This window comes from Podarcis cretensis (assembly GCF_951804945.1).
Source record: "Podarcis cretensis genome assembly, chromosome: 11".
Classification (NCBI taxonomy): Eukaryota; Metazoa; Chordata; class Lepidosauria; order Squamata; family Lacertidae; genus Podarcis; species Podarcis cretensis.
The window spans coordinates 54,182,627-54,196,272 of NC_137180.1; the positions used below are offsets into that span (position 1 = coordinate 54,182,627).

Here is a 13,646-nt window from a genome sequence, read left to right on the forward strand (position 1 = left end):
TCTTATAGGTCATTTTTGCCAATTCTGCGTATTCAAACATTTTTGTCAGCCACTCCATTAAAGTTGGGATTTCCTGGGTTTTCCATTTTTGAGCCACTAGAATCCTAGCGGCGGTCGTGGCGTACATATATAACTTATGATCCTCTTTTCTTAATTCATCCCTTTTATCCCTAGCAAAAAAGCCTCTGGTTTTTTTGGGAAGGTGTGATTAGGTATCAGAAGCAAAATAGGACAGACTTTGTGTCACACCAGCTGACACTGCTTGCAATTGGCTCAGTAAAGAGACTGGCAGTCTCCGGGGTCTGGCTTGAAAAACATGGCAGCCAAGAAGTGCTAAAGGACTATGGCAACTGCCTAAGAACCCCCTTACAAAATACTATTAATATCAATGTTCCTTGTAATGGAGATTTTCTTGATGCTGCCCATAGAGCAGAAAGCCTAAAAATGTGCTGTTAGTAGACAGTAGAAAAATGCTTGTTGCGGTATGTGTGTTAGTGGGAGTCAAGTTCTAAGTCAATTAGTTAGTGAGGAAAGAGCTTGCTCATTCCTGAGATGTACCTGGCTGAATCTGATGACTTCCTCATTAGTATTACCGGGCAGATTAGGCACATATCTTTCTGTTTAAAGGGCTCAGATTACAGCATGGGACACAAGTCATTGGTCATTATCAGGAAGATGTGGGTCCTTGTGGAGCTGCAGAATTATCAGAACATTTTGAGAAGAGCTCATCTGAGAAGAAGACTTGGGGAATTGTCAGACTTCAGGACTCAGAGTCGTGGCAAGACTCTCTGCAAATTGACTTAGAACTTGGATGTGGACTTTGTTCAGCAAGGACTTTGAAGTGCAGAAACCTCTCTGGAACCAGACAGGAGAAAAGCCTTTGTGTACCCTGTATGTAGTGTGTAAATACAGAGTGTGTGTTCTGTGTGTGCCAAGTAAAACAACTCTGCCTTAAAGGACTGTTTTCTGTTGGTGAGCTTAACTACTTTCTTGAACCTCCCATGACGCACACAAACACAGAGCAAGATTTATAAGGTGATTATAAACACACACACACCAACAGGCCTGTTGGGTGTGTATAATGTCTTTCTATAAGGTATTAAAAAAATAGACTTTTGGTATGGAGGGTCACTATAACTGAGACATGTCTCAGAGAATTTATTCAGCCTAATGATGATGCCTTTGTGCTTAAATGCTAAAGCAGTTCTCCTGAATGGGAATGAAGTCTTCGATTGCTGACTGGGACCCGGGGTGCTTTATGTGGTGTTTAAGGAGCTGTGAAGTGTTAATTTCTGCTCATCTAATGTAGCTGTTGCTTAACAACCATCAAGCTCTTTATATGCAAAGCCTGTTGTTGTCTTGTTCCGGTTTTTTTATGTTTTGTTGGGGGTGTTTTTTGTAGATGGAATGGCAATTTTATTTTATTGTTCTTAATGCTGCTTTGTATCCATCTCATCTCCTCTCCCTCCCCCATCCCCATTAACACCTTTATGCATAGAAGTGAATCATCTAAAAAGCCAATTGACTCCAGAATGTTAAACAAGAAATAGACTAACAAGGTTTTCTTCATTTTTGCTCCATTGATTGCCTTGGAATTGTCTCTGAATTGTAATTCTTTCCATTAGGAGTGAAGAGACAAAAGAGAAAAGACTCGAGGAAAACAAAAAGTGGAAAAGGCTCATTGTCATCTTCCGCTAATGATGATGCAATATCGTTAGTAATAAATGGGGGGAAATAGTTACACAAAAGAGCTGCACGGTCCTCAATTATTTGTTTGCTTTCTTTAAAAAAAAAAACTGTATGAAAAGCTTTTAAAAATTAAGGTACCGGTAATTGAAAATAATGCATCAGTGGCAGGTTGAACTTCCAGCCCATGGAGCAAATTAGGTCCTTCAAGCCTTCCCATTTGGCCCACAAGGCCATCTGTGGGGACTTTAAAGGGGTTCCCTGTAACTGTCAATCAGCTGATCAGCAGTTAGAGGGAGTCTCTTTGAAGGCATCCTCCCAGCGCCAATCAGTTGATTGACAACCTTCTTTGAATTTTGACAGGTGTCATTTTCTGGGTGTCATAATGACATCAGTGGCTGACAGGAGGGTAGTCACACCTATGTGCCACATTTGGGTGATGGGGGAGGTTGGGATTTGGCCAGTTGGCCATATCAAGTTCCCTAGGCCTCTCTTAGTTTTTGTTTTCTTCTTATGCCTGAAAATATTCCACTAGTGCTGAAAGCATGTTGGCCCACCACTGTTATTTCTCCTCAAGTCTTGGAAGTGTCAATTCGGATTGCCTGGTCCAAATGACATTTCTCAGGCCTGAAGAAGTGAGGGGCATTTCAAATGAAGTTAGCTAGTGCATTGAAAACCATTGCTCTTTGGGGAAACCCGTCAGAAAACAAAGCAGAAGTATAACTGTCAAACTTTACTTCTCTCAGATAAAAGCATCCTATATTTCAGAGTTTATTTAGCAAGGACAGGGATGGATGAATCTGTCACTTTCAGTTTCTTATTTTTCCCAGTCTTCAGCTCAGTACCAAGTAGATTTGAATTCCATTTCTGTATCAACTCACAAAGTTTACTTTTCTTTTTAAAAAAGACTATTCAAAACTTTTGCGTTTTGTGTACATTTCTCTGAATGTCTGCAGTTTTAGACACACCTTTGCCCAATATTAACCTTTCTGCAGGCAAACCCCCCATAATAGGATGTAGTTTTGTCCATTGTTTTCACTAATACATGCACTTTGGTGCACACATTTTGGATGGAGAACTGCACCAAAGAGCTCTGAGAAGTGTGAATTTCCAAGGGTAGCTGTGCTTCTGTTTCATTTATAGGTTCAGGAAGCACAAAACACGTACCAGTGTTGCTATGCCAGATTTGGAGAGAAGAACCCTATTACTGCCAACTATTTCTGTGGCATATTTGCTTCACAAGGTAAGTTTGCCCCAGGCACCTCTCAAAGCTATTCTACAAGCAACCAGACCATTAATCCCCTTTTAAGCCGGAGGTACTGAAGCAAAGTGAATGGCAGTGCCAAGGTTACCCAAAATTCCAGGAAGAAGTGGGGTTTAAATCCGATATCATACTGCAACACTCCCTCATTTGGACCACATTGACTCCCCCCAATAATATATTGTATACTGAGTAACAATATTTTCTTATCCGCATCAAACAGATCTGCAGTTTTTGTTTTTTATTGTTTTTACATCAAGACTTCAAAATTATATTTATTTGTAGTAGGTCAGCACAAAGCCTGCTACCCCACCTTCACCACATAGTGGTTCAGAAATGAAGACAAAAATTGAATAGTTCCAGGGTCCCGTGAGAAGCTGGGAAATAGATTCAAAGGCTGCAGTTGAGAACACCATATATTGGTTGGTTGGTTCTTCTTGAAGCAAGACATTTCCCCTCCCCCCAGTGCTCTGGGAAGGTATTCATGGGATTTGCTTTTGTAAAGGTCACATTTACATGTTGCATGCTCTGCCCTTGTGAAGAGACCACAGTGGCAGAAAACAGGCACATAAGCTGGTAATACTTACAATTTAAATTGCAAAAAAAGGTCAATTTTCACAGGTTCACTTCTAAAGATATTCACATATTGGTGGGTAAATTTGCATTGCAAACCAGATGTAATCAGACTTCAATGCCATAACTTTAATGAGTGATTTTACATATATTTTTAAAGCTTCTTACCTGACAAAACTCTGACTTCTGCCTCGTTTCCAGTTCTTGAACTGGCAGGGTTTTTTGCAAGGCATCTATAGATCCCACCATCCCCTGCTTGAATTCTGCTAATTTGTAAAGATCCAGAAGGCAGAACTGCCACACGGGTATCACCAGGATTCAAAACCAGATCTTCTTGGTTCCTTTGCCAGTGGATGGTTGGCATAGGTTCCCCTACGACTTCGCATTTTAACAAAACAGTGTCTCCTGTAAATGCTGTGACGGAGTCTGTCTGGGATAGAAACCTCAACGGACCTGTGGAAACAGAAACAAAACACCAGTTGAAAAGAAGATCTAAAATGCAGGGGTATCTTTCCCCCTTGTTTCCTGCTGGTTTGGTTTCACTTAATTGCTCTTCAAGTCTAAACTGGGTTAACCTATTTACTTTGTACCATATTTTTTTGAATGAAACTATGGCTCAGAAGTAGTTTATGAACAATATCCATCAAGATGAATGGCAGCTGTGAAAAAGGTGAATTCCATAATAGGGATCATTTTAATATAACAGGGATCATTTTAAAAATACAGTGAAATACAGTGAAAATAAAACTACCAAGTAATTATTGTAGAAGTGGGGTAGGAAAGCTTCCGGAGGCGGCGCGAACGGTAATGGCGGCCCCTTTACTTCTGTGAAGGGGAAGCTCCGCGGAAACTGGGTCGTCCGCTACGGCGAAGCGGAGACCCACATCTGGGAAATGATATATAATGAGTTGAAAAAGGTATTTAAGTATACTTTTCCCAAAAAACCGGAAGCCTTTCTCTTGGGTATGGTCGGCCAGATGGTGACAAAAAAGGATACTCATTGCCAAGCATTGGAAAACTCAAGATTTACCCACACTGGAAGAATGGCAGATGCAACTGATAGACTATATGGAACTGGCTGAGATGACCGGCAGAATCCGAGACCTGGGAGAGGAGAGGGTTGAAGAAGACTGGAAGAAATTTAGGACTTGTTTACAAAAATATTGTAATTTGGTTGAATGTTAAGAAGGATGCTAGATCATAAATAATTGACCACCACTAAACTAGATGGAATTAGGACAATAAGTAGATTGAGGAAAATATAAACCATTTGGAGAACTATTAGACTATATTTAAAAGAATGGGACCTAAGAATATAAACAAGATGACAATTTGCTGGTTAAAATTTAAGACGATGTAAGTGGGAACAGGAGATGTGAGGGAGTCCAAAGAGGTTTTGAAAATATGTTATGATATATGCTATATTGTTGATTATTTTTGCATTTGTATTTAAAAAATCTTAATAAACATTTATAAAAAAAAAAGGAAAGCTGGGAGGGAAAAAAATCAAATTTGACAACCAATGTGCCCCTTTGGTTTCAGATAGCACATGGGTAGACGAGTCTAAAAAGCCTGAGACACAAATTTTCACAGCCCACTAGTGTCTATGGTGGCTCATTTACCCAAAGTAATGCATTTAGTGTTAGCTCTGGAAGTGTATACTTTGATTCTGACCAAACCAAGCCTCCTAGAGTACAATATACACCAGGAGGCTAACTTTGGTCAGTATAGACTCAGGCACGCCCAACTCTATAGAGACTGTGATCTACTCACAGTATAATAAAAGTGGCAGTGATCTACCCATTGTCATTGCCCATAGTTGTTGAGATTTTTAAAGGGGGGATTGCATAAAATCAATCGCCCGGCACTCCAATGCCCTCCATCCTTCCACCACTCTGAAGCAGGCTCAGTGATTACAAACTTTCACAGTGCATAGCACAGGGTGTGGGGAACATCACAATCAGTCATGAGAAAGCAGGCAATCACTTTTTTTACTCACATGATTGACCTGGAGCTCCCCAACGGTCAACCTGTCAATTGCGGTTGACCAGTTGGACATTGTTGGTATAGAGTATACACTTTCAGAGTTACCATCTTGGCTAAATTGCATGAAGTCTCTTTAAAGATGGCACTGGACACCCCTATACCTTTCAAGAGTTAATTGCACTTTCTCGTCTTCATGCTGGAGAGGACATAAGCTAAATGGAATGCTTCTCCACATGTGGTGGGAGTGTACACTGCTTAAAGATTTCTAGACCCATTTTCCCCCACTACCATTCACCATTACAAGGCAGCATCTTGTATCCGAACCCATGCTACCCTTGATGTTGATGGAAAAAATCTATCAATCCAATGGTCAAGCATAAAGAGTTGAACTTCTTTCTCATGACAGCAATGAGGCAAACCATTGTTTCCAATTAGAAAAAGCACCACCTTCCACCACAGAAACCTGGACCCAATATGTGTGGAAGATAGCACTTAAGGAGCGCTTAATTCATACTAATAGGATGACAAGAGGGGTAACAAAGAAAGATGGGTTTGATTCTGTATGGTCTCAATTTATATCATTTATTAAAATAGTACAGTAATCTCCCTTCTGTCACAGCAGCCACTATGGAGAATTGTCTTAATGCTTAAGATTGAAGTATACCCTGTGGATGTGAGCTGAATTTGTAATGTAAGATTTTCCATGTTTGTTTTGATGCCATACAAGACTTGATATCTGCACATGTATTATTTGTCTTGGAAGACAACACTTTGTCAATCAAAAGTGTGTTTTCAAAACCATAGGATATATAATAAAACAAACACAAAAGCTATTTCGCCAAGAGGATCTCTGTATTGAAGATTGGAGTGGAAAGCCAATGTGGTGTAAAGTGTTGGGATAGGACCCAGGAGAAAAGGATTCCAATCTCCACTCACTCATGAAGCTCACTGGGTGACCTTGGGCCAGTCACAATCCTTCAGCATAACGTAGCTCAAAAGGGATAATTATGTATGCCACTATGCCCCTTGGAGGAATGCAATACTAGATAAATATAAGTCAGGAAATGGGGCATTCTGGCAAACCTTAACACAAGTGTCTCTTTTATTTTACTGAACTACAATATTTGAATACAGGTATATGGATAGCAATCAGCTTCCATATTCAGAGCCGGTATACCTCTGCATAATGAGGCAAGGAACAGGAGACAACTGTTGCCCTTCTACCCTGATTATGGTCTTCTCAAAAGCATCTGATAAGCTATTATTGGAAAACAGGGTGCTATAAAACTATATGGGCCTGTGCTCCATTGTAGGTGGACACTTCTCATGTGTGCTCTTTGTGTCCTTCTGGAGCGATGTGCAGAAGAGGAAGCTCATACAACCCTCCACACGGTCCTCACATCTGAAGCTTGTGCCAATCCCTGTAGAAGAAACGTGTACAGTGGTACCTCGGGTTAAGAACTTAATTCGTTCTGGAGGTCCGTTCTTAACCTGGAACTGTTCTTAACCTGAGGTACCACTTTAGCTAATGGGGTCTCCTGCTGCCACCGTGCAATTTCTGTTCTCATCCTGAAGCAAAGTTCTTAAGCCGAGGTACTATTTCTGGGTTAGCAGAGTCTGTAACCTGAAGCGTCTGTAACCTGAAGCATCTGTAACCCGAGGTACCACTGTACGTCTCCCTTCAGGTGTTACTGGAGGGGGTCTCAAGCTTAGGAAAAGAACACATGCTTTGCATGCAGAAAGTTCAATTCCTGACATCTTCAGGAAAGACTAGGATTATGCCCCACCAAAAACCCTGCAGAGCCACTGCCAGGGACTGAGAACCATTGGCCGCCAGATGTTGTTAAATTACAACTCTGCTCTAGAAAGCATGATTAATGGTCAGGGATGATGGGAACTGTAGTCCAGCAACATCTGGAGTGCCACACATTCCCTGGTGTAGACAGTACTGAATTAAACTGACCAGTTCTCTGACTTGGCTAAAGGCAGCTTCCTATGTACCGCCATGCTCTGGAATTGCAAAATCCAGAAATTTGACTTGCTCATGCTTCATCCGAGCCTCATCCTCCAACTCCTCCCCCCCCCCCCTTTTTGACTTTTTTTTTTTCTGCAGCATTTGCTCTGTTAATTGATGCAACTGTCAAGACAAAGTCTTCCACAGCTCAACTTCACATTGTGTCTTTGTCCCTTCAGGGAAGATTGTCTCCTAACCAGGGTCTCGGAGAATAGTACACCTGCTTTTAAATTCTAATCGGGAAATGGCACGCAAGCCTGATTTGCCCTACGGCCTGGTTGGCAGCCTATCAAGATCCCCATCTTCCCCCTACAGAAGGCCTAATTATTAAGTAATTAAAGTTCATTTAATAAAAAAGGGCTTATCATTTGGGGGACAGACCTTGGGGTCTGGAGCATGTGTGTGACTGTTAAATATTCAGCAATTTAGTAACAGTCGGTGCAATCCCCCAAGGAGCAGTGCTTTAAAATGCTTTGTTTGTTTCAAATTAAAGTCTGCAAGGTTATTTAACAGAAAGGAAGGACCTATTTCCCCGCCCATTGCCTCCCTCCTTCCATTTTCAATTTGTACTACAGCTGAAGGGCAGAGAACCAAAGTAATGGAAAGGAGCCATTTGCTTCAGTTTGGTTCAGATAATACCGAAGGAAACGAACAACAGCAGAGTTGCAAAGTCAAATCTTCCACAAGTCCTTCTTGAGCTTTGGCTGAGTTTTGTTTCTTTCTTACTTTCTCTCTCTCCCATATTAGACTGGAACTACTGCCAACCTAGCAGTTCGAAAGCACGTCAAAGTGCAAGTAGATCAATAGGTACCACTCTGGCGGGAAGGTAAACGGCGTTTCCGTGTGCTGCTCTGGTTCACCAGAAGCGGCTTAGTCATGCTGGCCACATGACCCGGAAGCTGTACACCGGCTCCCTCGGCCAGTAAAGCGAGATGAGCGCCACAACCCCAGAGTTGGCCAAGACTGGACCTAATGCTCAGGGGTCCCTTTACCTTTACATGTGGGGGTTGGGGGTACTGCACTGAGTACATGGGGCACAGGGACAAAGCTCAAACTTTGGGAAGAGGGCTCAGGAGATGGGGAACGCAATGGGGATTCAAGAAGGCAGCAATTTTCATTCTGGCCTGCATTCATCACAATCAGCACCATTTCCATTCTGCTGCACTTCAGATTCCACCAAACACCATGTTATTCATCCCACTGTCCAATACTTAACCATAACTTGGGTAACTGATCTTCTTGGCGATCATTTGTAGCCGAGTAAGATTGTCTTCCATAAACACGGTTTTAACAAAGTGTCCGTAAGTGACTGTGGAGGCCAATTCTGGATCCACACATCCTTCCACAGTAGGGACATTGGTTTTCTGATGGGAGTTGATCATGGTGTGGATTTGCCAAGCATGCCTTCCTCTTAGCATGTTTCTCCCTTGTGTCCTGAGTTTGAGGGTCTTCAAAGCCCATGACACCTTGGGTAAAGGCTGTTCTTCAATTGGAGCGCTCGCAGGCAAGTGTTTCCCAATTGCTGGTGTTTAAATTACATTTTTTTAGATTTGCCTTGAGACAGTCTTTAAACCTCTTTTGTTGACCACCAGCATTACGTTTTCCATTTTTAAGTTGCTTTGGAAGACGATAATCAGGCATTCGCACAACATGACCAGTCCAACTAAGTTGATGTTGAAGAATCATTGCTTCAACACTGGTGATCTTTGCTTCTTCTAGTACACTGGTATTAGTTCACCTGTCTTCCCAAGTAATGTATAAAAAATTTTCGGAGACACCGTTGATGGAATCTTTCGAGAAGTTGGAGATGGTGTTTATAAGTGGTCCATGTTTCACAAGCATACAGTAAGTTTGGTAGTACAATAACATACCCAACTGTATAAGCAACTTCCGTTCATTTTTATGTAAAGGAAATGTCAAAACAATGTAAAAAGAAAGTAATGAATTCCTTATCATTTGTGGACTTTGAAACAATGACGTGAACAAAAACTGATCACATTCACATGACTGATTTTTATTCCGGATCACAAACACTGCAGCAATTTCCATTTCACTAGCCATGACAGTGCAGGCAATGAGACCTGAAGCACAACCCTGGCCAGAAGCTGTGAATGGTCCAAGATTCCAACTCCTTACCAGGCTATATTGGTAGAGAATTGTATCTAACTTAGTCAGAGATGGGGGCGGGGGTGGGCTGAATCTGGCTGGTGGGCCAGATCCTTACTTTCCCCACCCACCCCCACAAACACTCAGTCAATGATCCCACTAACAATCAGTGAGTCACACTATGGGAAGCTGCCTTATAATCTAACAAACTAATGATCCGCCTAGCTCAGGATTCCTTACTGACAGCAGCTCTCCAAGATTTCAGACATGAATCTCTTTCAGCTATATGGATATTAAACCTGGGACTTTTGCAAAGCTGATGTTCTACAGCAGAACTACAGGCATTCCCCTAAGCACTCTGCAGCTTCCAATGCACTTGCAAATTTATTTAGTTGGTTCAGGGTGTTGTTGTTGTTGTTGTTGTTGTTTTAGAAGCAGGGTTTTTACCTGGGGACAAAATTTGAGTTTACAAAGTGAAAAAGAATGGTACACGTCATTTTCTTTACAGTAAACCTTTATCCAGCACTCTGCAGCCTCCCTGGCTGCCAGAACTCCTGTTATGAAAAAGCTCCACAGAAAGGATGTATCCAATGGATAAATCCACAGGTTTTCCCTGTGTTTTGATCAAAGTGCAGGCACTTTGAAAGCCTGTGGAGTGCAGACCCCTGGACAGTTGATTTACAGACTGAAAGAAAGGACACTCACAACATTCCAGGTCACCTCAAGAGTAAAGTAAGCAAAACAAAAGACCAGCACCTCACACATGAGAATTTCACTGAAATTCCCTCTTCCCTTTGAGAATTTTCAAATGCAATTGCTTTTCACATTAAGTGATGGACAAAGGTTGGGATGGAAACAAGGTAATTTTTTTCAGCATAGGTCTAGTTCTCAAGTTCTTATTGTGCAGAGCAGCCATTAGATGCCCCTCATCTAAGTTTAATAATATGAATGAAGGGTGTTTCTGCTCCTGTTCATTTTCAGACCTAACATTCTTTTTTCTTTCTCTTTTTTTTTTGTTCAGATACATCATCATCCACCAGGTTTTTCTTACTCAAACCTGGTGTATTCTTACCAAGATTATATATGGTTTGTCTTGCAACTGAGTCTAATTCTTAGTTAAATAGCTCACTTTTTGCTGCTTCCATTTTTTTTTAATAAATATTTATTGAGATTTTTTTAAATACAAAATGCAAAAATAATAAACAATATAACATGTATCATAACACATTTTTCAGAACTTCTTTGGACTCCCTCGCGTCTCCCACTCCCACTTACATCATTATAAATTTTTTCCAGCAATTTATCATCTTATTTATATTCTTAAATCTTGTTCAGTTAATTTAATCTAATCTCCAAAAATTTTATGTTTCCCTCAATCTCACTTATCGTCAAATTCAAATCTAATTCAATGGTAGCACTTTTTGCTGCTTCCAGTCTTGAAATTTCAAAGAATTATTTCTCATTGTATCTAGTCTAAAGCCTATCATTCTTGTGCACCATTAAACAAATTGATGCATCCCATTGAGAATGGTGCAGAAGATTAGTCGTTCTGCTGCAGGGAAAGTACTTTACATTTGGTGTTGTATCCTGTTTAGTGTTGCTAATAAATGCGAACATTGTGTGAATTAGCACTTCTGATTCCTGGTGGAATACAGAAGCAACAGAAAAAGAACCTGAGAAAAAGAAAAAGAAACCCAAGAATAAGGGGGGGGGGGGTGAGTAGTTAAATAAATATAATGTGCAGACAGGCTAAATTTTTAAGAACAATGGTCTAAATGGCTCTGTCTGAAAATCCCATTTTTTGAAAAACTATAAGCAAAAAATCTCAGTGGAAGTAATAATATTGATGCAGAGTTTCCAGTAAATCTGTGCAATTCAGATTTCTGATTTAGAAGAACCTACTGGGAGAAAATTGGTGTTAATCATATGCATCTAAGAAATGCTTTTATAATGGAAAGCTAAGGAAGCTACTTCACATCGGGGGGGGGGGGGAGTGATAACCAGAGTCTTATTTTTATCAGGTTTGTTAGTACAATTCATCCGATGTTTGAGTTGTTCAACAAAAGGCAATGAAATATACTTTAGTCACATGCCATTTACAACACTGGGAAAATTACTGTCATTTCAAGAGAAGTAAAAAAGGTGACACCAGAAAGCATAGAGGATGAGAATCTCAAAACAAATCTCCCTAAAAAGCAAATCATTTGTATAGTTTGATAGTGCAACAAAAAGCCACCAAGTGTATTTTGCCTAAAGCAAGCTGATTATGGAGATCCCTGTTCAGCTCAGATATCTGCAGAAATGTTAAGATGAAGACCACAGAATTTTAATCAGATTTGCAACATTTCTTGGCAGGAAGGTTTATGAAATGCCTTTCTGAATGTATAACAGTGCCCCCAGCTCCCAACTCCTTTAGACGGTCCAGAAGAATGCCATGATCAATGGCGTCAAAGGCCACTGAAAGATCCAGCAGGACCAGGAAACAGCTTTCACCTTGGTCCTTGGTCTGCTGGAGATCTTTGACTAGCATGTTTCGACTCAAGGCAGTTTCAGTCCCATGATGAGGCCTGAATCCTGACTGGAAGGGATCCAAGTGGCCAGCATTCTCCAGGCATGCCTGGAGTTGTTCAGCAACCACCCGCTCAATCACCTTGCCCAAGAATGGAAGATTTGAGACTGGGCGATAGTTGGCCATATTGGCAGGGTCCAGAGATTTTTTATTTTTTTTTAAGAAGCGGTGGGTGGGGAAGATGGCAGTTCCCAACAACAGCCACAGCAGCAGCAGTCGTCTCTGGTCGGGGAAGATGGCAATTCCCATCCAGAGGCTGTAGGTTTAGCTTCAGCAAGTTGGTGGTCTCATGAGCCTTCAGGCCATCCCCTGGGGCATTTGATGACAGCTAGGAAACTTCATAAAGTGGAAGGGAGTCTGGGAGTTTGCTCTTCTCGATGATCATTGCTGTTAGCTGCTGGGCTGAAGCAATGGCTGAAGGATTTGGTGTGGGGACCTCGGAGCCAGTGAGAAACAAGAATGGTTCCTATGGTGACACAGAGAGGATGCCCCAGCTTAAGTATAGGAACAGGAAGCTGTTTTGTGGAGCTATCACAGTGGCAGAGACAAACTATCAACAGAGTTTTGAAAGACATCATTGGGGGTGTTAATTATCTCTGGAGCTGGCAGGACCAGCAGAACCGAGTGCCAATATTCCCTGTTAATAAGAGTCCTGGGAGGTATAAGCGGCAGCCCACAATGCCTCTTTCCAAGGGTGTGATTGGAACTTGTCAAGGGGATGACTTTTACTCAACAATGGGGGAGTCCTCATGAAAATTCGACAACATTTTTGTGGAAAGATCTCATAACAAACACATTTTTTCCTATGTATTTTTGTCTTATATACACATTTTTGGAAACCAACTTTCCCTAATAGAAAGTACTTTTGGATGTTATTTTCACAAGCATCAAGCATTTTTATACACATTTTAGTATATGGATTTTTGTGCATGTTCCTTGGCTGGAACATTTAAAAAATCAGAGAAGTGTGCATTTTGAAGGATGGCTGTGTTTCGATCTGCATATTATTTTGGAAAGAGTGAATCAAATTGGTTCCCCTTTAAACGGAAGGTGAATTTCATTTCTCTCTAGCTCTCTCTGAGTTCTGTGGAGGCCCAACCTAGTTCCATGTTTGAGGCCCTTAGCCCTAATAAACACACTTGGTGAACAAATGAAACGTGAAAACAAAATAAGGTGTCAAATAGCAAGAGTGAGATGTAATTTGAATACATTTCTTTAACAAATGCTTTTCCAGCTATTTCTGTGATGTGCACTAATTACTGAAGAAAGTCTCACTTTCATGCAATGTCACTGTCAATGCTGTGCATATGACAAAATCTATATGAGTTCACAAAAAAGTATGGCTTTTCCCAAATCACGTGTCTTATTTGCTTAAATTTGCAGATCTCAGATGAGAGAGTATGTCACAATTTGATCCAATTCACACACACACACACACACACACACACACA

At 41.1% G+C, this 13,646-nt stretch overlaps 1 protein-coding gene across 3 annotated transcripts in view; it reads right to left on the bottom strand.

The window, feature by feature from the left end:
- The window catches only part of DCC (DCC netrin 1 receptor), a gene marked incomplete at its 5' end in the record, with an annotated part of 954,207 nt that overhangs the window by 494,808 nt on the left and 445,753 nt on the right, over positions 1–13,646 (bottom strand). For all 3 annotated transcript variants that reach the window (XM_079994683.1, XM_079994682.1, XM_079994684.1), the window contains one exon: positions 3,689–3,973. In XM_079994683.1, coding sequence (XP_079850809.1) covers positions 3,689–3,973 — 285 coding nt within the window. The remainder of the gene's footprint in view (positions 1–3,688; positions 3,974–13,646) is intronic.